Source organism: Gopherus flavomarginatus, chromosome 7 (assembly GCF_025201925.1).
Source record: "Gopherus flavomarginatus isolate rGopFla2 chromosome 7, rGopFla2.mat.asm, whole genome shotgun sequence".
Lineage (NCBI taxonomy): Eukaryota > Metazoa > Chordata > Testudines > Testudinidae > Gopherus > Gopherus flavomarginatus.
In genome coordinates, this window is record NC_066623.1 from 22,444,031 (window position 1) to 22,470,303 (window position 26,273).

General features: G+C 42.4%; 1 protein-coding gene across 6 annotated transcripts in view; it reads left to right on the forward strand.

The window, feature by feature from the left end:
• Positions 1–26,273, forward strand: part of SLC26A2 (solute carrier family 26 member 2) — a 37,153-nt gene that overhangs the window by 1,412 nt on the left and 9,468 nt on the right. Inside the window, exons 2-4 of one of the 6 annotated variants that reach the window (XM_050962645.1) lie at positions 896–950; positions 6,637–6,728; positions 22,703–23,359. In XM_050962645.1, the coding sequence (XP_050818602.1) occupies positions 22,715–23,359 (645 nt within the window). In that variant the 5' untranslated portion in view covers positions 896–950; positions 6,637–6,728; positions 22,703–22,714. Of the gene's footprint in view, positions 1–895; positions 951–6,636; positions 6,729–8,177; positions 8,336–9,339; positions 9,429–9,512; positions 9,538–13,091; positions 13,157–21,192; positions 21,217–22,702; positions 23,360–26,273 lie in introns of those variants that run through there. The other 5 variants (XM_050962642.1, XM_050962641.1, XM_050962644.1 and 2 more) reach the window with 5 other exon arrangements.

Genomic DNA, 26,273 nt, shown 5'->3' on the forward strand with positions numbered 1-26,273 from the left:
GGTGACTGACACAAATTGGAACTTCAACCTTTCGAAATGTCTTCCCTCATTTTACTGGAAGGCTCAAAGGATATATTTGTGCTCCACCCTCTTGGTATCTAGGGTGAGGAAGCTGCTTCTGATAAAACAAACTGAACCTTCACCCACAATTAAAACTGAATAGAGCTGAAGCCTGCAGTTTTCCTGTGGGTTCAAACAATATTTTCATTCTGTTTTAAAATGTATATGTACCTCTTCACTTTCTGCAGTTGCAGTTACTGCAAATGGAAATACCAAAATACTATAAGAAAGGCTATTCCCAAAGTATCTGGGCCCCAGCCAAAACCAGGAGCTCACATCAGAAAGAGCCAAGATCCAGAGCCAAGAAATTCTGATACATTAGCTTTGAATAGGCATCCAAAATGAACCTCTGGACCACCTGAAACACCCACCATACCCAGGGTTGGCAAAACAGATGGGAAATAGGCATTTTGAGTGCCACACAAAGGTGATCTTGTAAAAGGTGATGATTGTCATGGGGGTCACTGGATGAAACCAAGTACACTACTAATAGCCTTGAAGCTCTGTCCTTTAAGAATATTTTGGTATGGCCTAGCTGATATTTAAGAGGCAATTAATGCATGCTGTTAAATGGGGGTTCTCCTTTCCCACTTTTGCCTCCCCAAAATCCCACCCTGGTGTAAATACAATAAGCTCCAATAACTTGGGCATGACGGGTGCTATTTAATATCAGTAACTGTTCCTAAAACAGGGCACAAACAATATTATAGGAGAAGAGCAGGGGGGAGAGAGAGAAAGGACCTGTGTGTTATTAGACACCACTGGTGTGGTGCTCTGCGCTGTTCAATGTTGATAATAGTTGGCTGCGTGCATGTGTTCCCTCTGTGTGCTGCAGACAGATGACACAGCAGATCTCGAGAGAACTCCCAAAGACCACAGACTTCGATAAGGTACGAAGGCACCCATCCAGGTTTATTATCAAACGAAACACAGTCTTCAGCTCCCTGGATCAGATGTCTAAAGTTCTGCTAGTACATATGTGCTCCTGGAAAATGGACATAGCCCAGTCAGTGGTGGGACACTCCACTGCCCCCTAGGCTGGACAGAGATACCGCCCCAGGGATGTATTCCTATACACAGGTACCAACAAGTTACACATCACTCCTGACGTATTGAGGTGCAACCAGTAGCATAGCTGAGCGGGGAGAATTGGGGGAGCAGCCATTCCCCCCACTGAGCACAAGTGGTGCCTTGTCAATTTCCTGGCGCCTTTGTACTCACCCGAAGGAGCGATAAAAAAAAAAAAAAAGGTGCCACCCGCTGCGGGGCTTTTATTTTACTCAACTGGCGGTGCTCTGGGTCTTCAGTGGCGGCACCTTCACTTGCTCCGGGTCTTCGGCAGCATTATGGCAGCAGGACCCTCAGTGCCGCCAAAGACACCCGGAGCAAGTGAAGAGCCCGCCGCCGAAGACCTGGAGCGCTGTTGGGTGAGTAAAAGTGCTGCAATGGGTGACGTCTTTTTTTTTTACTGCTCCCCCTGTTCCCTCCACCTGGCTATGCCACTGGGTGCAAGGTGCCGCCTCTCACCTTGTACATGTTGGTTCGAACAAAACAACTCTGTCCATCATATTACCCTTTTGCCCCTGTCTTTAGGATGGGTCAGCTTGTTCCTTGTTATGTGTGTGGAATGTGCAAGTATTGGAGTGTTCTGATATCTGGTGTCAAGTACCTTTTAGGTATGTATCTTTTTGCAACATCAGCCCTTTTCTTGCCAGCTTCTGTGAGCAGGGCCTGCCTCTGGCTCACAGCTTAACTTTGCTTTATGTTAGCAAAGGCTTGACCTTTACTTTAGTTCAGGCCTTAGGCCTCATACCAGGCCTCTGATAAGGGTTTATGTTTCAGGGCCTCATCTTACTACATTGTGCATCTGTAACAACCACAGACCCTGGTCATTATCAGCAAGGGCGGCTCTAGACATTTCGCCGCCCCAAGCACGGCGGCATGCCATGGGGGGTGCTCTGCCGGTCACTGGGAGGGCGGCAGGCAGCTCCAGTGGACCTCCCGCAGGCATGCCTGCGGAGGGTCCACTGGTCCCGCAGTCCGCAGGTCCCGCGACTTTGGTGGACCTCCCGCAGGCACGCCTGCGGGAGGTCCACCGGAGCCAGGGGACCAGCGGACCCTATGCAGGCATTCCTGTGGGAGGTCCATTGGAGCCGCCTGCCGCCCTCCCAGCGACCGGCAGAGCGCCCCCCCGCGGCATGCTGCCCCAAGCTTGCACTTGGCGGGCTGGGGACTGGAGCCACCCCTGATTATCAGGCAGGATTAAATCGGAGACCTCTGCAGCTTAATACATGATCCTCTACCGCATGAGCTAAAGGCCAGCTGGCTGCTAGCTAAGGCTGTAGAGCAGACTCATTTTATCTCTCTCTTTAAGTGGTCTCAATGCCACTGGATGGGACAGAACACTACACCAAGGAGGTGTGTGGGTTACACATCAACATTCCCTAGACCAAATACTGAAGATTACAGCTACATAACACTAAAATGTAAGAAAAGTAACCAGATCTTCCCTTGGACAAAAGTCCTGTTAACACACACGTACATTAACTATAGAACCTGATACCATACGAAGCTGCTGAAGGAAAAACAGATGGAGGCTAATTGCCTAATCTTTAAATATTTACATTGTGATTTTTACCAAATATAAAAACACTGTACAGCAGGAAGAAAAAACAACCAGAATTAAAAACATTCAATCTTGAGAATTTTTTGTTTGTTCGTTTGCTTTGCAATTGCAGCAAGTATTATTTCTGTATTCCTCTTTAGCTGACACAATTCAGTTGATAGGCCAAATTCCTCTATGGGTAACCTCTCTAGGAAGAAGGTGAAAATGCTGTAGAAATTGTTTCTTTGCTTTGTTGTTTCTCATTTGTGTTTTGTAGAGTCACTCCATAAAGATCTGTCTCTTGGTGCTTTTATAATAGCTGCCACTCTTTACTGGAATTGACCAAACAGTATTGGACAGAGCTGGGCAAAATGTTTTGGTTGAAACTTTTTTTGATGAAAAATTTAGATTATGGGTCGACCAACACACCATTTTGTGAATTTAAGTCAGTTTTGCCAAACTGTTTCAGTTGAAAAAAAAAAAACCTAACTAAAAACAAAAAACAAAAGTTCTGAAATAACTGAAATGTTTCATTTTTTCCTCTTAGAAATGAAATATTGTGATTTTTCAATTTCAAATGAATTGGTTTGAAATTTCCTTCAGTTTTATTTAAAAATTTAAAAATTCAAAGCAAAACAAAACATAACATTTCATGGAACTGAAAACGTTTTTTAATTTTTTGATTTGCTGAGTATTCAAAATTAATTGTTTGGCGTTGATCTAAAATGAACTTTTTTTCTAAATTTTCAGACCTGCTGCCAAATCAAAAAATCAGTTGTTCTCACAGCTCTAGTCTTGGAGTTCTCATACATTTCATGCTCAGTTAAAAACCATATGAAAAGCACCAGCAGGATCAGTCTCCAGGAGGAACCAGCAATAGGTGCTGCTGCTGATGCCATTAAATGAGAATGAAAAAATGCAACATTACAGCTTTTAAATGCACTGAAGTCTGGAAATTCAAAGCTAGTTTTCCCCTATAGATCTGATGTAAGAGTTTGTATTACTATACGCAGTGTTGATTATTAATTCTTATTGCAACGTGGCCAAATGATAGTCGTGGCAGGTGTTTTCCTGATTTTTGTGAATTTAAGGGCTCAGCTATAACATTGCATTAGTAAGTGTACAAAACAGGTGTGTCCAACTCATTGTAGCAGGTCTTTCTGGCATCATTTCTAGTCTCTATAGCCACATCATTTCCCATAGCTGTATTTCCAATAGGTAGCATTTCCCCAAATCTATTTTAATCCCCTCATTTTCCAGTTCATTATCCCTTTTATTGGCTTTTTCAGCATTAAGGTCTAGTGCAGTGCCTCATTTGTGCCAGGCCTTCCCAAGGCCGAGCCCCAGCACCTCTAGGCTTGGTAATTCATAGCCCTGGCACCTGCCGTGTCAGTTATGAAAGTAAAAAAATTGCTTGAGCCCCCAGCATCTAATTGCTTGAGCCCCAGCACCTCTTTCAACACAATTAAGCATTGGTTTAATGTAACGACAGCCACTAACTCAGTGCTTGGCTTTCCTCCATCGCAAGTGGACTTTGGCTCTCACCTTTTCATGTGAAAGCTGTGTTTAGAGGGCTCTTCAATGAACTGCCCTTTATTACCTAATCATAGAAGTGTAGGGCTGAAAGGAACCTCAACAGATCATCTAATCCAGTCTCCTTCACTCGAAGCAGGACTAAGTAATAACTAGTGCAGGAGTAGGCAACCTATGGCACGAGTGCCAAAGGCGGCACGTGAGCTGATTTTCAGTGGCACTCACACTGCTTGGGTCCTGGTCACCGGTCCAGGGGGCTCTAAATTTTAATTTAATTTTACATGAAGCTTCTTAAACATTTAAAAACCCTTATTTACTTCACATACAACGATAGTTTAATTATATATTATAGACATAGAAAGAGACCTACTAAAAACGTTAAAATGTATGACTGGCACGTGAAACCTTAAATTAGAGTGAATAAATGAAGACTCGGCACACCACTTCTGAAAGGTTGCCGACCCCTGAACTAGTTCATTCCTGACACTATTTTCTAACCTGGTCTTAAAAACTATCAGTGACAGGGATTCCAAAACGTCCCCAGGCAATTTATTCCAATGCTTAACTACCCTGATAGGAAGTTTTCCCTAATGTCCAACCTAAACCGCCCTTTCTACATTTACCCCCTTGCTGCTTGTCCTATCTTCAGAGGTTAATGAGAACAATATTTCACTCTCCTGCTGTAACAACCTTTTATGTACTTGAAAGCTCAGTCTTGTCTTCTTTTCTACAGACTAAACAAACCCAATTTTTTCAATCTTTCCTCATAGGTCATGTTTTCTAGACCTTTAATCATTTTTGTTGCTCTTCTCTAGACTTTCTCCAAATTGTCCACATCAGGGATTGGTAACCTTTGGCATGTGGTCTGTCAGGGAAACCCACTGGCAGGCCGGGACAGTTTGCTTACCTGCAGCATCTGCAGGTTTGGCCGATCGCAGCTCCCACTGGCAGCGGTTCACCATTCCAGGCCAATAGGGGCTGCGGGAAGTGGAGCAGGGCGAGGGATGTGCTGGCCGCCGCTTCCCACAGCCCCTATTGGCCTGGAATGGCAAACAGTGGCCAGTGGGAGCTGCGATCAGCCGAACCTGCAGATGCTGCAGGTAAACAAACCATCCCAGCCAGCCAGCGGAATTCCTTGACAGGTCACGTGCCAAAGGTTTCCGAACCCTGGTCTACATCTTTCCTGAAATGTGGCACCCAGAACTGGACACAGTACTCCAGCTGAGACCTTATCAGCATGGTACAGTAAACAATCAAGGCCGTACATTAAACATCTACCACTCAAAGAAATAATCAGCACATTTCATCTGTATTTATTTTTGGTCAAGAGTGAACAAACTGGTCAGACACCTTTTTCTCTGCCACTGTGACACAACTCTCAATTACCATTGTGCATGTTTAGAGCCTTAGGAAAGGATAATATTAAATGTGTCATTTTAAACTATACAGTTAAGCAAAAGTAGATCTTTCAGCCCTTGCATAATATCACAAGACAAGACATGGATGGGGAGTCAGTAGACCTAGAATTGTTGGCACCTTCCTTATTCTTGCACATTGAATGCAACTGATCTTTGGCAGTTCAAGGCTGCATCTGAAAAACAAATATTAGGCAGCATTCAGTTTCAGGGACTGCGTTCCTGCTTTTCCATGAAAACCCAGGTAAGTGGGGCTGGATTCAACCCAAACATTCCAAAGCAAGAAACACAGAATACTAGAATACTAGTGTTTTTGGATGTGTAAAATATCAAAGTTTCGCTGTGGTTTGGCTTGGAAGGACTTGATTTTTGTTGGTAAATGTCAATTTCACACAAACTGATGAAAAAATATTTCCATCTTATAATAATAGAAAATTTATAGACAGGCAAAGTAAGAAAAACGCTGCTTGAGAACTTATCAGTTTGATTTAAAAATATTTAGTTTTTATATGTGATGTCGATAGTTTGTGTTAGCAGTTATAAAATTTTAACTTTTTAATTTCAGTGTCTACCATTATTAAATAATTATTGTTGGACCTCACCCCCGTCCATAATTTTGTGCAACTGTGAACATTTAAAGTGTTAAAAATAAAAAGAATGCTTCAAAACTAACATCGATATTACCTATCAAAATTATAAAAAAAAACATTAAATTATGCCATGCCTATCTCTGGTTCATGGTTATGAGGGACAAGGAGAAAACATACTTCAATGACACTGAGGCAAATAGCTTTGTAAGATTTCAAAAGGCATTTGACATTTCCGTGAATATTTGTGGTATCCTAGTGCAAGATTTTCTCTTTAAGGAATTACTGAAGTATCTTTAAATGTGAGAGATATGGGAAAATTTTAGATTCTTTTGTCTGTTTGTTAGCAACAAATGATTAATCTTGTAAATTAAAAGGATTAGGACGATTTAATTGGTTCTCAAACTTGAATTAATCAGTTGGTCTTTTTCTTCAGAAAGATTAGTGCCAATGCATCACTCTTTGTATGAGAATTCTTCAGCCCTCGTGGGAGTCCAGGACATGCTAGGAAGTAATCATATTTGAAAGGTAAAGCTGAAAGTATTATTATTACTTCTGCAGTGGGCCAAATCCTGAACACTCTTATCTCTTTTTGATATCAGTGAGGGATGCAAGTGCTTTGCAGATACTCACTTGTTTTCAGGATTTGTCCCAGACTTATGAAATATTGTGATCAGCTCCATGTGCCAATTTTTCTTGAATACCATGGCTGGTTTATTGGAAGCTGAGAAGTTTTTTGTCTGCCTCATGTCTCACCCAAGAAGTAGTGTGTTACTCTGCAGCGTTGGTTTTCAGTTTTTTGCCTACTCCTTCTTCTGCAAACCTAGTAACTGTTTCCTTTTGTCGGGGACTTGAACCCAGACAGCAAAGTTTGTTGTTTGACCGTGAGAGAGACAGGCAACACCAGCAAGGTTCGATTAAAAGCTCATTATTGAAATGTGCACGCGTCAATAGAGAGCAGCTCGTCTCCAGAGAGAACCAGCCTGCTTTTTACATTTTAGTATAAGCCTATATAGACAGTTCCATCGCGTCATAAATTATTTACTTGAGCAACCCACCCTCTTCTTCTAATAACTAGAAACTAGACACCTTTACTATACATGCATGCCTAAAGTTAGAAATGTAGGGGAGTTAAAAACAAACAAAGAACAAAACCAGGGAGTGAAAACAAAGAGGCTGGGAAGCTAGGGCTTTTATCAGTTCTTTGAGGGAGCTGCTCCTAACACAGCACATCTGGTACTATGCCAGGAATGCAGCCTCTCTCTTATATCCCAGCGCTTTGGGAGACATGCTGCTTTTTTCAGCATTTTCCACTCAGGGATTACCCAAAAACCTCTGTTAGCCTGATTTTGATCAGGTTGACATACCTGGTTTTGTCTGCTGTATTTTTATTCAGGCCTAACACTTTGTAATCCTCCATTCCCTTGTCTTCCTCTTTTATTCTGGTCCACTGGTCATTCTTCTGCAATATCTGTTGGCAGTTAAGAAACCATCTGCATGAGGCAGAATTTTGTCATAAATTCTGATACACTCGGCCCTGGTCCTATACCTAAAACTTATGTCAAACTAGCTATGTTGCTCACACCTCTAAGAAATGTAGTTAAACCAAGCGCTAGATTGATGGAAGAATTCTTCGGTTGACCCAGCTACTGCCTCTTAATGAGGCGGATTTATTATAGCAATGGAAAAAACCCCTTCTGTCCGTGTAGCAAGTGTCTACACTACAGCAGTTGCACAGCTGCAGTAGTGCTTTGTAATATAGACACAGGCATGTGATCTCAGAGTCCCAACCATTCCGCAGAAATTCTCTCATTTAACAAGATTTGGGGTCAGTTACCATTACAATCTGTATTTTTCTACTTTAGCACCCCATGAATTGTTACTTTTTCGAGGTGAACAAGGTTTCTTCCTGTCCATATTGCATTTGGGACAAGGGAGATAGTTAGAGTGATGTGATGTTGTTCACAAGACCTTGTGATGATGTAGTTTTTCTACACACAGGGCATAAAGCATACCATGAAGCAAGACAGCAATGGTCTAATCTAATACAACACATCTCTCATGTGCCAAAGGGTTTGTGTCTGCTGGGACTAAAGAATCAGCGTTAGCTCAAACACTGAATTTGCTGGCAAGAGGTGTTGGTTTGTATCTAACCCTTAGGCTTGGTCTACACTAGAAATTTTTGCCAGTTTAGGGGTGTGATTTTTTTAAACAACATTTCTATACTAACAGTTACAGTAGCACACAAGTTCTTTTGCTGGCACAGATTATTTCGTGGGGGGAACAGGTTGCAGAAGCACTCTTTTGCCGGTATAAGATGTGTTTCCACTAGGAGGGTTTGCCGGTATGGCTATACCAGTATGGCTAAGCCGACAATATGTTTCTGCTGTAGCCCTGGCCTTAGTGTTATGTACAGGACAGAACTCCCTCGTGTAAAGACGGACAGGCCTATCTCTCCCCCTCCCCACCACTCCTTCTGTTATGAGCGACAAAGTGGCACAGGAGGAGTGTCACTCAGGTCAATCCAGGAGGCCTGAAAGCCAGGCCTGGGGCTGGGATTGTGACGGGGGCTCTCATCATGGGCACTCTTGGCACCCCTGCCTGTGGCACTGTGTGGTCCCATCCCCTCTCCCAAGGTGCCACTTCCTTGCCTGTTTGTCATGGGGGAGGAAGGGATGTGGGCTTTGGCTGTTCCCGGGAGAAATTGCTCCCCCAGCCCCCTCTGGCCAGGGAGGGATCCCTAAAGAGAATGATTCTTTCTCCTCCCTCTGCTCTGCCCTGTCCCGCACCTTCTTCCTCCTGCCTTGCCCCGCCCTGGCTCCGCCCCCTTCTCCTTCTCCTCCTCCTCTGCTCCCTCCCCTCCCTTCTTCCTCTCCCTCCTGCCCTGCCCCTCGCCTTCTTCCTCCTGCCTTGCCCCGCCCTGGCTCCGCCCCCTTCTCCTTCTCCTCTGCTCCCTCCCCTCCCTTCTTCCTCTCCCTCCTGCCCTTGCCCCGCCCCGCCCCCTCCTCCTCCGTCTCCCCCCCCGCCCTGGCTCCGCCCCCTTATCCTCCCCCCTGCTCCTCCCCGTCTTCCCCCCTCCCTCAGGGCGCTACGCCAGGCGGGCAGGAGGAGGCGGGTCTTGCGGCCGGGTCCGCCCCCTCCCCCTCCCCCTCCCCTCCGGACCGGCAGCTGAGCTCGGCGCGGGCGGGATCTGAGTTTATCCCCCGGCGCTGGGAGCGGGGCGGCCGCGTGAGTGACCCCTGCTGGGAGCGGGGTGCGCGGGCGCCTTAGCGAGGGGGCTCCGGTGGGGGGACGCCCCGGGGAGAGCGGAGAGTCCAGGTGCAGGGATCCTGGTGGGGTGCGTGAGCCCCAGGGAGAGCAGCGGGAGGGGGGTCTTGGGGAGTGGGAAGGGGCGACACCCCGGGGGGAATGCGGGGCCAGGGATCCCCCTGGTAATGAGGGAAACACCCCGAGAAGGGGGCTGCGAGGGAGGAGGGTGCGGTGTGCACCCCGAGAGGCGGCTGGGAGTCCTGTTGGGGATGTAGGTTAAGAGTTGGTCTCACTCTGAATTGGTTTTAAACTTCTCAATTAACTTTGTCAGGGCTTCTATAACTAAGCCTCCAAATCTGTTCTGTCCAAAAATCCTTGTTCTCCTTCAGCCCCGCAATGCCTTATACATAGAGCCTCCATTGCCAGAACTGCTTGCTGTCCCAGCTCGTCGCATCCCTGCTCTGTCTAACCCACTTATAAACTTCTGCCAGGTGTCTTACTCTGCCTATATCACATTAAATAACTGGTGATAATCCCAAATGGTGGTTCCCCCTCTCAGCACCATTTTGATTGGTCCAGCCTGGGGTGAAATTAGGAGGGGCAGTAGTATTTAAAGATTATCTATTATTACAGATTTAAACTCACATGAGTAAACCAAACAGATCAGTTTTTCACAGAGATATGAAATCTGGAGTTTAAGGTTGTTGAAATGTACGATATTGTTGCAAACTCATCACTGGTTTTGAATAGAACTTGACTCATCTGGTTACTGCATCTTTATTAAAGTCTTTATCCCAAAACACCTTCCAGGGCTAAATAAGAAGTAATAGCAGAAAGATCTCAGTTTGAGAGAGACAAAGGCAAAAGAGAATAAGTGTATAGGTGAGACTTGAAAATAGATGAGCGTATCACAGTGGCAGATCGAGTGCCTGGAGCTGTAGTGGGGCTGATAGGTGCTAGATTTGGAGAGAAGGGAAGATGGAGAAGGTACTGGTCCCTTTTTATTTTAGACCCTGGTCGGTTAAATTCTGATAGTTTAAGTGGGAAAAGATCAAAGTGATGATTTAAAAAGAAATAATTTCACTGATGGTAGGAACTGCAATGTCAAACCTGACAAGGGTAGGGCTGAGGGTCTTGATAAAATTGTCCAACCCTGTAAATAAACATGGAATTTCTGTTTTTTTCTGCTGTATGTGCATTATAAAAACATTTCTTTTTTAAAAAAGCAGCATTTAACTGAATTCTGCAGATATATTCTGTACGAGGCAATGTGGCCTGAGTCGTCTGAGACCTGGGTTTTATTCCCAGTTCTGCCACAGCTTGCTGTGCCTGGGTCACTTCCCTTTCTGCCAGAGTTTTCCCCATCTGTAAAGTGGGGATAATGATACTGACTTCCTTGATAAAATGCTTTGAGAGAAAAGCGCTTTATAAGAGCTAAGTATTATTATAACCTCATTGTAATTTACTGTCATCTGGAAAAACTTAAATAATCTAGTAATAAATTTGTGTTGGCTTCTAAAATGAGAAAAATAGGCCTCCACAGCCCTAGTGTATCAGGATGGGACACTGTTTCAAAGAGAGAGTGGCTGTGACCGTGGGTAGAAGACTTTCAAGCTCTAGAAAAAAAAAGTGTTTGGATTTTTTGTTTGATCTGTTTCACTTCTCACCTTGTTTATTCCCCCCTGCCCTCACTTATCCTTTATCCAAGGTAAATGTTGGCTTTCTGTGTGCTACTCTGTTCAGTTCAGTCTCTGGCAGGATTCATTTACAAATGTCTCCTGTTCATGTGAAAACCAAACAGTTTCTCTTCTGGTGGAGCTGGGAAGTTCCCGTCATTCAGAAAGAGAGGGCCATGTGATGTGAGCTGGCCTTGAACATGCTAGGAAATTTCTTTGGGGAGAACTTCCCCTGCTGGTATTTTATGCAGAATTTGTACATGACTATAGCACTGTGTATCTGTTTAACTTGCCTGACTAACAGTGGGCCAGAGAGAGATTGTATTTAATGCATGAATTGCTGCTTTTCCTTCCCTGGTCAACCCGAAAACTTTCGTTTTAATTGGAAATGTTTCTTTTAGATAATAGATTAAAATTCAAAATGATCTGGAGAAATGGTCTGAAGTAAATAGGATGAAATTCAATAAGAACACATGTAAAGTACTCCACTTAGGAAGGAACAATCAGTTGCACACATACAAAATGGGAAATGATTGCCTAGGTAGGAGTATTGTGGAAAGGGATCTGGGGGTCATAGTGGATCACAAGCTAAATATGAGTCAACAGTGTAACACTGTTGCAAAAAAAGTAAACATTCTGGGGTGTATTAGCAGGAGTGTTGTAAACTAGACATGAGAAGTAATTCATCTGCTCTACTCCGTGCTGATTGAGCCTAAACTGGAGTATTGTGTCAAATTCTAGGTGCCACGTTTCAGGAAGGATGTGGACAAATTTGAAAAAGTTCAGAGAAGAGCAACAAAAATGCTTAAAGGTCGAGAAAACATGACCTGTGAGGGAAGATTTAAAAAAAAATGGGTTTGTTTAGGCTGGAAAAGAGAAGACTGAAAGTGGACATGATAACAGTTTTCAAATACATAAGAAGTTGTTACAAGGGAGGAAGGAGAAACATTGTTTTCCTTAACCTCTGAGGATAGGACAAGAAGCAATGGGCTAAAATTGAAGCCACACGGTCCAGCTCTGTGCCCATGTGGATACTTCACGCTGGGCCCGGGGGCCCATTGACTGTTCTGCCTTGGGGCCCAGAATTGCTGTTGGCGGGCCTGGATGGACTGCTTAGTACAGGGTAGTTTTTTGCCTCCAATAACCACAGGTGAAAAGGCATGTTTTCCAAAGTATTGCTTTTACATTTAGACATTTTGGCTGGATTTTCTAGGGAGCCTAAAATTGTTAGGCCGCAACTCCTAATTAATTTCAGTAGGACTTGGGTGCCTTTGAAAATCCAAACGTCTCTTTAGGAAGTTTGCTTGTGCACTCTTATTCTGGAATAAGTGTGTCTACAAACTGAGTTATACAGTAATAGCTATTGAACTTTAAATTCACACCATGCATTAATCAGAAAGAACTTTAAGTATAAATTAGCTTTTAGTGTTTAAAAGTGGCTATGTGAAACTGCACAACTGTTGGTGCACAAAACTGGGTATTTGCACATTTAAGTGGGTGTTTGTGTACATATACTGTAGGTAGCCAAGCTTGACATCTGGAGTCGGTATTTTGGAAAGCAAGCAGGATTTTCTTTCTGCTTGTAAGCACAAACTTGACTTGAGTTTAAGGTTGTAATGAATTGTTTGAGCATATAAGTGAGTTAAAATTCCCATTACTGTTTTCTCACTGTCAAAGTGAGCATGTTCTGGGAGGGTTACATGGAAATCCATGCCAGCAGAGACTGCTTGCTGCAGTTCCTGGTTCTATGAGGCTAGACTACTAGCTATATTGCAGCTAACTGTTTAGTAAAAGGGGGAAATGAATCCCCTGTCTTTTTATACTGACTTATATGTAATCTGGATATTGTACAAATTTTAAGCTTGCATAACTAGAAAACGTCCCCTTATCTGATTTTTAAGACCGGTACTTGTGGTAAGTCTCTCATGACAGAGGGATATCTGTGACCGTTTCTCCTACTTCACAGCATTTGTGATGGATCTGAAGCAATTAAGCACTCCTCAAAGACTGTATTCAAGCTGAAAGGAACTGGTAAGACCGAATTCTGTGCATGGAAATTGGTCATATAAAATAACATCATCTCAAAGTAAACAGACTTTGGAAACTCCTTTTCTGAAATGAAATGCTGTGCTCGCTGTACTTAACTGAGGTTGTCTTGTCTTCTAGCCCTGAATGGAAAGAATTCAAGTTTTGTGCTAGTTGGCTTGGGCTGTCTGGTTACAGAAATAATACAGAGCAGCATTTTTGGTCAGAAATGAGTGTAACTGGATGAAGATTCTGCCACTGCCCAGTGTCCTTTCACTCTTATAGGCAATGCCTATCTTTTTGATGAAAGACCCTTTTCACACCACATAAGGAAGGCTGTTATACAGATATACAAAGTCTTTTGTATGTAAGTCAGTCCACTAGTATGACCACAACTTACTAGCAAAATCATTTTCCCTTAGACCGTGATTCTGCCGTCTAGACATTATATAGTGGTCAAAAGATGTACAAACAGATGTCACTTGGGATGTCTGAATCCAAGAATACCGAACAGGAATAAATAATATGGCTGGCTGTCATTTCAGAGTTTTCTGACAGAAATCAGGAATAACTCAAAGGTTGTTGCGAGCCCTCTGTGATTTTTTGGAGAAGGGGGGATCAGAGAGATTTAGATTACTGTAATGTAGGAAAATAGTGAGCCTGTTTAAGAAGTGTGTAACCGTTATAAGTAGCTTGGAGATTAAATTGAAAAACAAAATTTCAGTATTTTATTGTACTCATTCATAAAAGGGTTTTGGCAGAATGATTCTTGGTTCATAATTATGGACAGATAAATTGGGAATAAAAGGCTTCAGTCACAAATACAGTGTATGCTTAGAGTGCCTACTGTAGATTCATACATTGTTTATCCTTGCTGACTTGAAGTATTTGTTTTATATGCACACGCTATAAATAACAGCCAACCAGAATTTTGCAATACCTTGTAGGAGGGCATGTTATCAAGTGGGTCCTGGATGAGGCAAGGGTCATGAATTCTAAGGTCTCTTTTGGAACTGACTTGCTGTGTGACCTTGGGTAACTTACTCTGTGTAAATTTCCCTGTTGAAAATAGGGATCAGAATACATTCTTCACAGAGCTGTTAGGAGGCTTAATTAATCGATGTTTATAAAGCATTTTAAAGATATGTGAATGGAAGGCGTTATCAAATAACAGTGTGCAGTTACAGTTCTATATGATGATCTTAGTGTTATCCTGCCAAATATGAGACTAGCATAAGGGAGAAGTTCAGAATCATTAGGGATTTATTATATCAGAACTGTAGTGATACTATAGTTTAGATGGAGATTTAATAGACTCTGGATTTGTGGATTTACACTTCTAGAGCAATTAAGAGGGGACGTCCTCATGTTAAATGTAAGATGGATGTATATGTGGGTCTAAAATGAAGCACACCCCAGCCAGTTAATGTGGGCAGGGCTGCTGGACCAATTTGTATAGTGGGGGTGCTGACAGCCATTGAACCAAAGTATAAACTCTCTATATGATGGAAACCACTTCAAGCCATGGAGTGTGGCAGCACCACCAGCACCTCTAGTTCCAACACCTATGAATGTGGAACCTAAATTTGGATTCCTCGTGTTAGAGCATATAGTGCTGTCACTGGACACTGTGCGGGGCAGGTGTTTGTTTTTACAACAGCTAATTGAAAAGAAGGCCTTTGTAACAAACGTTAAAAGGTTGCACTGTAGTCTTCTTCAGAAATGGACTTGTATTGGGTTTCATTTAGTCATAAATAAGCTATTGTTTTCCTCTTTGTCTCATTACTTGGAACATTTTAAAACTAGACTGGGCAAAATGTTGATAAATAGAGAACAATCCTGAAATGTTAGAGATGTGACGTAGACAGGGCACTGTGTGTCAGTGGGTCACAGGACCTAATAGGTATTTATTATTTCTGGATTCAATGATTGTTCACAGAAGATCAGGCTGTTTTGTAAACTGCACTTTCATGAATCAATTCATTTCTGATTGACCGAAATTAATCTACTAATTTAACTGGTTGACACAGATTTCATTGAATATAATAATACTAGTATTTGTGGTGAATTGGCTGTGTCTTCCTAGGCATTTTTCTTAAAATTACCCACCATTGCTCTAGCACTGGTAAGCTCTACTGGTGGTAGAATTGTGGCTGGCTAGTATAGACTAGCTGTTGGTGTTTTCACCATTATTTCTAACCTACTCAGTGCTGCATCAATGCTAAGTGGAAGATTTGAAGAAAAATATAATTTGAGACAGTTTCCCCCAATTCTGTTGCCAAAGAAAGGGTCATGTGTGCTTTTGGATGCACAAAAACCTCTATTCTGTTTGATTTAGCGGTTAGCAAACCAGCTTTGCAATTCATGTAATTTGCAAGAGTTATTTAATTTGTCATCTCATGTGACTAATGCTTAAATCTACAATAATAGAGAGTCACATGGTTATCATATTACATTAACTTCTAATTATCACGTTGATCTTCAGTGGTATTATTCGGAGGATTTAAAAAAAATACAGGTATTGTATATAGCTGTGAACATTATATTAAAGGCTGCTATTCAGCTTCCACAGTAATCCTCTCTTCACTCTCAGCTTTCTCATATATCTTTTTGGGTTGAAACTTTCCATTCTTGGCTTCACTCCAAAGGTGAGAGTCTCTTGAAAGCTTGAATTAAAATCCATTCAGCCATTTGAGTATGTGTACAAATGAGAGAAAACATATTTCCACTATTGTCTTTTTGTGGCTGCCCAAAAAGCGAGTGATGTATCCCTCCTGCTGATAGGTGGAGATAGGAAAACAAGTCTCACAGCATTGCCTTTGCTACTACATAAAGGGTTTGTTGATTGACATGCTCCTGTGTGGGAGAAGCTCCAGCTAGTGGCTCTGAGGCTCACAACATAAGAATGGCCTTACTGGGTCAGACCAGTGGTCCAGCTAGCCCAGTATCCTGTCTTCCGACAGTGGCTGTTGTCAGATGCTTTCAAAAGTAATGAACGGAACAGGGCAATTTATCGAGTGATCCATGACCTATCTTCCAGTCCCAGCTTCTGGCAGTCAGAGGTTTAGAGACACCCAGAGCATGGGGTTGTGTTCCTGGCCATCTTGGCTAATAGATATTTATGGACCTATCCTCCAGGAATTTATCTAATTCTGTTTTCGATGCAGTTAAATTTTGGCCTTCAGAACATCCCCTGGCAATGAGGTCCACAGGTTGACTGTGCATTGTGTGAAATATTTCCTTATGTTTGTTTTAAACTTGCTGTCTACTAATTTCATTGGGTTCTTGTGTTATGTGAAGGGGTAAATAACACTTCCTTATTCACTTTCTCCACACTATTCATGATTTTATAGACCTCTATCATATCCCCTGTTTAGTTGTCTCTCTTCTAATCTGAACAGTCCCAGGTCTTTTTAATCTGTCCTCATAGGGAAATTGTTCCATACTCTTAATCATTTTTATTGCCCTTGCCTGTACTTTTTCCAATTCTAATATATCTTTTTTGAAATGGGGTGACCAGAACTGCATGCCATTCAAGGTGCAGGTATAGCATGGATTTATATAGTGGTGTAACGGGGTTGGCACCCACCTCTTGCAAGTGCCCCCTTCTGGTTAGGCATGTCTCTGTTCTTTAGTTCTGGTGATTCCCTTTGGTGGTTCTCGGGTGGGTTTGTCAGTGACAGTGCTCAGACTCAGTCACACTGTCTGCCTGTTAACCAACACAACCCCCTTCCAGATATATAGTCTTCCGGGGCCTATCTCAGTGCCCCTCTGGTGGTGTCTCTCTCTAGCCCTCCCCAGGCTTTGATCTTTAAGTAGTCCAGCCTTGATATGGGGCTGTATTCCCAGGGATTCCTCCCTAGCGACGCTATCTTCCTGCAGCCCTCCCCACACTCAGTCCCTACTCAGTCCTAGCAACCAGCCAGGAGCTCCCTCAATGCTCCCCCAGTCCCTGCTAGCAAACCATCCATGGCCCTGCTGCTCTTTCAGGCCTGCAGTCCTTTCTTCTCCTGCTCCTAGCAGCAACTAACTACTGCTCTGCACTGCAACTCCTTTTATATGGCCCTTCTGAGCCCTGACTGGCTGCTTCCCCTGCAGCCACTCTAGCCTACTTGGAGGACCTCTCTACTGCTTCTTCCCTGGGATGGAACCCTGAGGCCTCCAGCAGGGGGCCTTTGGGCCTAGTCCACCCCATCACAAGTGGCATTATGATATTTTCTGTTTTATTATCAGTCCCTCCCTAATAGTTCCTAACATCCTATTAGCTTTTTTGACTGCTGCTGCACATTGAACAGATATTTTCAAAGAACTATCCCCAGTGACTCTAAGATCTCTTTCTTGGGCGGAAACAGCTAATTTAGACCCCTTTATTTTGTATATATAGTTGGGATTATGTTTCCCAGTGTACCTTATTTCCCAATTATCAACATTCAGTTTCCTCTGATATTTTGTTGCCCAGTCACCCAGATCCCTGTGTAACTGTTTGCAGTCAGCTTTGGATTTACCTTGAGTAATTTTGTATCATCTGCAAACTTTGCCACCTCTCTGTTTACTCTTTTTCTAGATCATTATTGAAATACATTGAACAGCACTAGTTCCAGTACAGATCCTTGGGGGACCCCACTATTTACCTCTCCACTGTGAAAACTGACCATTTATTCCTACCCTTTGTTTTCTATCTTTTAACCAGTTACTGATCCATTAGAGGATCTTCCCTCTTATCCTATGACTGTCTATTTTGCTTAAGAGTCTTTGGTGAGGGACCTTGTCAAAAGCTTTGACAAAGTCCAAGTATACTTTATCCCAGGGGTCAGCAACCTTTGGCACGTGGCTTGCCAGGGTAAGCACCCTGGCGGGTTGGGCCAGTTTGTTTACCTGCTGCGTCTGCAGGTTCGGCTGATCGTGGCTCCCACTGGCCGCGGTTCGCTGTCCCAGGCCAAGGAGGGCTGCGGGAAGTGGCGCGGGCTGAGGGATGTGCTGGCCGCTGCTTCCCGCCGCCCCCATTGGCCTGGGACAGCAAACTGCGGCCAGTGGGAGTCACGATTGGCCGAACCTGCAGACACGGCAGGTAAACAAACCAGCCCGGCCCGCCAGAGTGCTTACCCTGGCAAGCCACGTGCCAAAGGTTGCCGACCCCTGCTCCATCCACTGGATCACCCATGTCCACATGTTTGATCCCTTCAAAGATTTTAATATATTGGTGAGGCATGATCTCCCTTTATAAAAACTGTGTTGACTCTTCCGCAACATATTGTGTTCACCTATCTGTCTGATAATTGTGCTCTTTGCTCTTTCAGTCAATTTGCCTGTTACTGAAGTTAGGTTTACTGGCCTGTAATTGCCAGGATTGCCTCTGGAGCCTTTTTAAAAAATCAGCATTACATTAGCTATCTACCAGTCATCTGATACTTTCTATTTCTTGAAGTTGTTGTTCTCCCCTTTCTCTTTTTTAAAAAAAGAAAAAACAAAACTGAAACAAACTAAATCAATATTAATGAATCATTAAGGGTGCATGTTTAAACACAGTCAAGAAATGCAAAAATTAGCATTTGCACAGCAACATTAACACACCCACGTTGCACAGAAGCACTTTGGGATAATTACACCGTTCAGTGTGTACCTTAAAATACAGCATGTGCAATGCAGATAAATTAATGTTGCTCCCAGAACCATATTTTTTCATTTCTATACATTTTGGTGTTTGAAATTGCAAACTTAACATTGCTTTAGCTAAGGGTTGTTGGGTTTTTTTGTGTGGGTTCCCGCCACCCAGTTTTATTATAATAGATGTAAAATGAAATCACTGGTGATGGACATTATTTAGGCCTGTTTGACTTTTGCAGGCAGTTAGTTCCATGTAATAATGTCTTTGTTCACTGGGGTCAAGTATCAGAGGGGTAGCCGTGTTAGTTTGGATCTGTAAAAGCAGCAAAGAATCCTGTGGCACCTTATAGACTAACAGACGTTTTGGAGCATGAGCTTTTGTGGGTGAATACCCACTTGGTCGAATGCACGTATTCACCCACGAAAGCTCGTACTCCAAAACGTCTGTTAGTCTATAAGGTGCCACAGGATTCTTTGCTGCTTGTTCACTGGGGTGTATCAGCAAGTACTAGATGTTCAGCTAGCTGACACAAGGAAGTGCTTGGATAGATGACTCTATGTAAAATGGTCATGAAATAATTTTTTTAACCAGTTGCAGTAATGACCACACTGATGTCTTTCTATTCCTAATATTTACGCTATTCTCACTATAATCTATTCTGTCCTTCTTGTCTGTCTGTTATATTTCTCATGCACCTAGCACTGCAGGAAACACCAGTTAAGTTTGTAGGCTTTTGACTGTGGAGTTTGTGAAATCTTTTCAGTTTAACTTTACAGTCGGACTAATTGGAGTAAGGAGCTCGCATTGGGCTGAGCTGCAGGCTGAATGAATACCTTGTGGTATTCACTGTCATAAATGTGTGTGAAATGTTCCGTTCAAAATGTGACTAGCCCAGTCTGTCAGTGACTTGGGTTTCTTCTTTCAACGAAATATTTGTGGTTTTTCTCTCTGTGTGTTTCTCCTTTGTCTCCCCACCCCCTCCACTCCTTCCTTCTGCCCAAACCACCATACAGACACTTCATGCAGAAACCCAACCAGTCCTCTTTATATGCAGAGAGAGGAAATTTACCAAATAACTAGTTCAGTTCCTCAATAATTCCAAATCTCTCTTTGAGGATTTAGCTGACTGAGGCTGAGGCCTTTCCCTCATGTCCTTTTTATTATGGCCATGGCTTTTATGCGTCCTTTTGTCTTTGTTTTTATTTACAGAAAAAAAAATCAGGTACTTTGAAAATATACTCCTGAATTTAGAATTGCATTGGATCTCTGAGTGGATTAGTTCATTGGTTTCAATGGGCAGCTAAAATTTAAGAACTTGAATGTATACTTGAACTGACCCAGTTCAGTATAATCAAAATATTATAACCTTCCATTGCTGTTGAACAATGGAATAGTTCAAATTTGGTGCAATCACTGGAGGTTAATACAAAACAGAGGTTCGAAAGTGAAATACATTGCAGTGTAATATGGAGTAACAGAACTAATAAGAATATATTGATTCCTAATTGGAACTTCATTATAGATGTGCATTGAATATTGCTAGTTGGAAATGGAGGCCACTTTGAAGATTAAATGCTATCACAGCTTCTAGTGTGATGGGCAGGTCTGAGTAGTTCAAGAAAGCAGATACTTCACCATTTAAATTTTTTTGCGTTGTCAAAATTATCACCCAAATCCTGCCTGAAGGTCCTAGAGACAATTAGTCTGAGTTATGTCTGCATTAACAGATTGTTAAACACAACTATGGGCATGGACCATGGCATTAGAGGCCAGTGGACTGCACTTTGGCCACCCCTGTTTAAGAGCCTTCAAACACAGAATGAAGAAGTGTAGATAATGCATCCTGTAAACTGAAATTACTTCCACAGCTGAACCATTTCCACAACTTCAAAGAGCAGTGTCTTGTAACAGATCGCAGGAGAAGCAATCTGTCTAAACTCCAAAGTCTGACTCCTGCTTCACCCATGTGTACACAGTTTCTAAGAGATTCATCCTGAAGTAGTAGTAGTAATGAACATTTTATAGCTCTTTGCAAAGTGTTATTTAGGTGAAAGAATTCCCAGTGAGAATCCTGTAATATATTCTCAGGAAGCCTAGCTCAAATACGCTTCTGCTAATTAATTCAGAAGTTGACATTATGTAGAATATGAGTTCTGCATTCATTAATGTCTGAACTACACATTGAAGGTGCAAATTGCTATATAAATGATAAATATTTTTGTTAGTAGTAGAGCTGAACTGATAAAGAGGTGTGATCTGGTTTTGAAGGTGGAGGACTGGGAGCTAGAAACTGGAGTTCTAATACCACCTCTGACTTTGACTCCTTTGTGGCATTGAGCAAGTCAGTCTCTGGCAGAGTTTCACCTTATGTAAAATATGAACGATAATGTTTAATTCATCCTTACTAGCCATCTGCGAAGGAAGTAATGTTTTAGAAGTCTCTGAAGCAGAAGAATGCTGGGTAAGCGCCCAATTGCATACATGTGTTAGAGATGTCTTTTTCAGGTTGTTTTTGATTTGCTTGTCTGCTCAGATATTTTGCTTTCACAAATTGAGGAAGTAAGTTCTTATTATAAGAATGTTCTTTATTACGATCACTTTGCTCATATATCATCTGCAGTTCAACCTACAGTAGGAGAAACCTGTTGGTGGGGGCATGTCATCTAGTACCCGTATTTCCAGTTAAGATGCTTCTTTCTGTTCCTTTGATTGGATATAATTTGCTTGAAATCCAAACTTTCTTTTTTTTAAAAAAAATGGAGAAGTGCATGCAAAGTGTTCCTGTGCTATATCACAGGCTGAAACAAAACGATTTGGATGAAGATTGCTGCCTTTTAGATAACAAGTAAAGCTCCAGTATAACTGCCTGGCATCCTAACTGCACTGGAAAGAAAACACTAGTGAAAGACTTAGACCTCAACTGCTATACCAGAAATTGAGTTGCAAGGGGTGTGGTTCACAAACTGAATTGTAATGAATGTTCAGCTAGTGCAGCCTACTGTTTCTAATTTTGCTGAATAGAATAGACCAGAAACAGTGAGTGGACTCATCAGGGAAGCAGGGGCAGCTCCAGGCACCAGCACACCAAGCGTGTGCCTGGGGTGGCAAGCCACGGGGGGCGGCCTGCCGGTTGCTGTGAGGGTGGCAACCAGGTAGCCTTCAGCGGCATGCCTGTGGGAGGTCCGCCGGTCCCGTGGTTTCAGTGGCAATTCGGTGGTGGGTACGCCGAAGGCATGGGACCGGCGGACCTCCCACAGGCATGCAGCTGAATCTGTGTTACCAGCAGACCTCCCACAGGCAAGCTGCCAAAAGCCACCTGACCGCCGTGCTTGGGGCGGCAAAATACATAGTGCCACCCCTGCAGGGAAGGTGCTCCAAGAAAAAGTGCCTCTGTAGTGGTGTGCATATATCACAGTTGGGCTGATTACACAAAAAGAAGACTGTTCTTTTCTTGCAGTATGTGCATAGCTATGTTTTAGTCACAGTCATATTCATGGAGAGGCTCTGTCTGATCATAAAGTTTATTTTAGTGACAACAAAAGGAATCAGATTAGGTTTATGAAGCCACCTATGCTTGGCTGAGGAGGGAATAACAGCTGATGCTAGGGTGACCAGACAGCAAATGTGAAAAATCGGGACGGAGTGAGAGGTAATAGGAGCCTATATAAGAAAAAAAACAAACCCAAATTGGGACTGTCCCTCTAAAATTGGGACATCTGGTCACCCTAGCTGATGCTTCTGGGCAAGATTGAGTTGTATCACAACAGGTTGTGTGAAAAATTTGCAGAGACCTTGCTTGTGCAATTGTTGGCTTAAGCTAGTACTATTAGTCCTTGTCTTTCATGAGAATTAAATTCACTGCCATTTAAAAAGAAAAAAGAAGTCTGGAATAATCTATAAATTAGTTTAAGGTTAACTGATTTACCGGATTATGTTTGTGTTGGTAGGGAGCTTTCAGGATGGCAGCAGAAGTGGAACTCAACCACTTCCAGTCAGCATCTGAAATGGCAGAGGGAGAGGATGACGAACACGTTTTTCAACCCATGATGTTCCTGGAGCCTCAAGAGATGAGCATTGATATGAAGGCACTTCTGGTCAAGAAAGTGAAGAAAACTTGCAGCTGCACCCCAACCAAAGTTAAAGACCTGATTTTCAGTTTTCTTCCTGTCTTGCAGTGGCTCCCCAAATATAAACTGAGGGAGTACGTCCTGGGAGATATAATGTCTGGGGTGATAGTGGGCATCCTGCTGGTCCCCCAGTCCATTGCCTATTCCCTGTTGGCTGGCCAGGAACCTATATATGGTCTTTACACATCCTTTTTTGCCAGCATTATTTATTTCCTATTTGGTACCTCTCGTCATATATCAGTTGGTATTTTTGGTGTGCTTTGCCTGATGGTGGGACAGGTGGTGGATCGTGAGGTACAGAGAGCTGGGTATGACATAGAGCCCAGTGTTCATAGTGGCCTTCAGAGAGAGATGGTCATTTATGTAAATACCACCACTCTGGCTGTGAACCAGACATCACAATTGCTGTTATGTGATAGAAGTTGCTATGCAATTACTGTGGGAGCCACGGTGACCTTCATAGCTGGAGTTTATCAGGTAAGAGGGGGCAAGGTAAATGGGTATTCTGTGGAAATGCTTCTAATTCTCTTCCTCTCCTCTCTTAGCTATAGTTCAGCTCTTTACTGAAGCCTTCTGAGACCAGCCTAGAGACAGTGGCAGTGTTGTTTATAGCAGTAGTCCCACATTGCTCTTCTGGTTAAGGTCCACCAACATTTCCCTTTATAAGGACCTGATTCTAAGCATTGCCAAAGACTCAATTTCCATTGATTTCACATTATCAGGTACTCACCACTTCTTACAGTCTGGCCCTAAACACTTCTTTTCATTGATTTGTATTTGGGCTTTAATTTTCACTGGGCCAAAATTTGCAGCATAAGCTTTCAAATCAGACCACTTTTCATTTATTTTACACGTGATCAGCTGGCTTTTTTCCCCACTGAAAGTTAATACAAATTGTAAAATAAATTCCATGGTATTGGATGCTTTTATTTGGTGCTTGTAAAACTTGACGACTCTTTGGTCAAAGCCAGAACCTTACCATTATTTTAAAGAGATGCTACAAAGATAAAAAATACTAGATTTTAAAATGTTTCCATTTTAATAAATTAAGGTATTAAGTAACAGATTTTTTTTCAGTTATGATTTTTAACAGATATGCTTTGTTTACCACTTGTATTTCACTGTTTAGCTACTGAAATTAGATCAGCAAGCTTAATTTCTGGATTAGCAAAATGCCATTTTGTTTGGCTTTCATAGCATTGTAGAGGAAGATATACATCCAAAATCATGCACCGTCATTTCTGGAGTGCCCACAACTGTCTCGGCTCTATGAGCTAAGAGGTGAAAACGTTATCTAAAAGTTGTATCTAACACATTGTGGGGTAGAGAAAAAGAAAACATTTTTATGACATTCTAGATAATCCTCTTGATATAAAACCTGTGACGCTCTCTTAAGCAATCTGGAAGTGTTGAGTAATTGAGGTAGAGTGGTGGTAGTGGGTTGGGTTTCTGTGAGGCAGTGGAGATGTGAATTGCGGTTTGGTATTTGGCAGAGAACACTCTCTCTCTTTAGCCTCTTTACATAGACAAGTCAAATTACTTTGCCTGATTTAGATGTTATACATAGAACAGCAATTAGCTGTGTTTTGCCTGGGGTCTCTCTGCCTACCAGCCAATAGAACTAAAATATTACTTATGTTACGTTAGCTCTTCAAAGCCCCAACCAAGAACAGGGTCCCTTTTTGCTAGGAACTACAGTAGAACCTCAGAGTTACAAATGCCTCGGGAATGGAGGTTGTTCGTAACTCTGAAATGTTCGTAACTCTGATCAAAACATTATAGTTGTTCTTTCAAAAGTTTATAACTGCACATTGACTTAATACAGCTTTGAAATTGTACTATGCAGAAGAAAATTCTGCATTTAACCATCTTAATGTAAATGAAACAAGCACAGAAACAGTTTCCTTCCTTTAAAGAAAAGATTTGATAAACTTTCCCTTTTTTTTTTTTAGTAGTTTGTTTAAACTCAGTACTGTACTGTATTTGCTTTTTGGGAGGGGTCTCTGCTGCTGGATTGTGTAATTCCAGTTCCAAATGAGGGGTGTGGTTGACTGATCAGTTTGTAACTCTGGGGTTCTATTGTATACAGACACATAGTAAAAGACAAGCTCTGCTCCAAGGTTGCTTGCAGTCTAAGTAGACAAGAGAGGGAAAGGGTAAGGGAGAGGAAGTATTATCCTCATTTTATAGACAAGAAACTATGGAAGAGAGAAGTCAAGTGAGTTTCCAAGGTTACACAGGGAGTCGGTGGTAGAGTCAGGAACTGAACTCAGCAGTGTCAAACCTCAAGACCATCCTTCTTCTCCGTAAATTTATGCAGTTCTTAGGCAGTTAGGCCAGTTTCCAGCCATGCCTATATTTTCTTTGTGTTGCCTCTGCTACCTGATGACACTTGTGACTTTGTTTGAGCCAAGTGGTGTAAAAGTACCATAGCTGGCAGCTTGTGGGATCCTGGCATGGCAGTTTCTAAGATAACAGCAGGGAAAAGCCCAGTTTGGCCAATGAAAAGCATTAAAGGGCTTTTAGTTGAGGGTTCAAAGGGAAAAATAACTGAACTTGGTTGTAAGGGAGGCCTGTGTTTAACTTACAGAAAGTTAAATGGGGAAAGAGGGACACTTAGCCACCACCACTGTAGCTGTGTAAATACAGGGGACTGCAGGAATCTGTACATCTATACATCATGAGCTTACTATAAACAGCACCAAAGATTTAATTGGAACCAGAATTCATAAATATGAATAAAAAGATACCTTTAAAAATTTGCTTTTACTTGTGTAACCTGGGCATTGTGGGAGTTTCTGTACTCTTTTGCTGAATTAGACGTGCTACGGGTTAGTCGTTAGTGAAAAGGCAAGCTGGTATTTGATTGGGGTGATAACTTATTGCAGGCTACAAGGAGACATGCAAGAGAGACTCTAACATCGGTGTTGGGCTTCTGCAAGGCCTAAAGCCAAGGGGCTTTCAAAAATTTGAGGGAGAAGCAACATAAGTTACCGAAAATGTAAAAAAACTTTTTCCCTGTGCTTCCCCTCTTATCCTTTAAGGATGCTGTAAGATATTACTGAGAGTTGAAAGAAACCATGATATAAAAATTAGTTCAAAAAATGAAAACCATGTCTGAAAGCCAATGTCTGATTAGCAATTATGCATCTCATTTAAAGCTGATGCATAAATGAGTGTCTTGGGATTCTGGCTTGCATTTCATTTTGCTCATCAGGTAGTACAATATCCTGCAAAGTCACATATTGTGCCGTATTACTTACATCAGGGGTTCTCAGACTTTTGAACTGGTGACCCCTTTCATATAGCAGGCCTCTGAATGCAACCCCCCTTATACATTAAAAACACTTCTTTGTATATATTTAACACCATTATAAATGCTGGAGGCAAA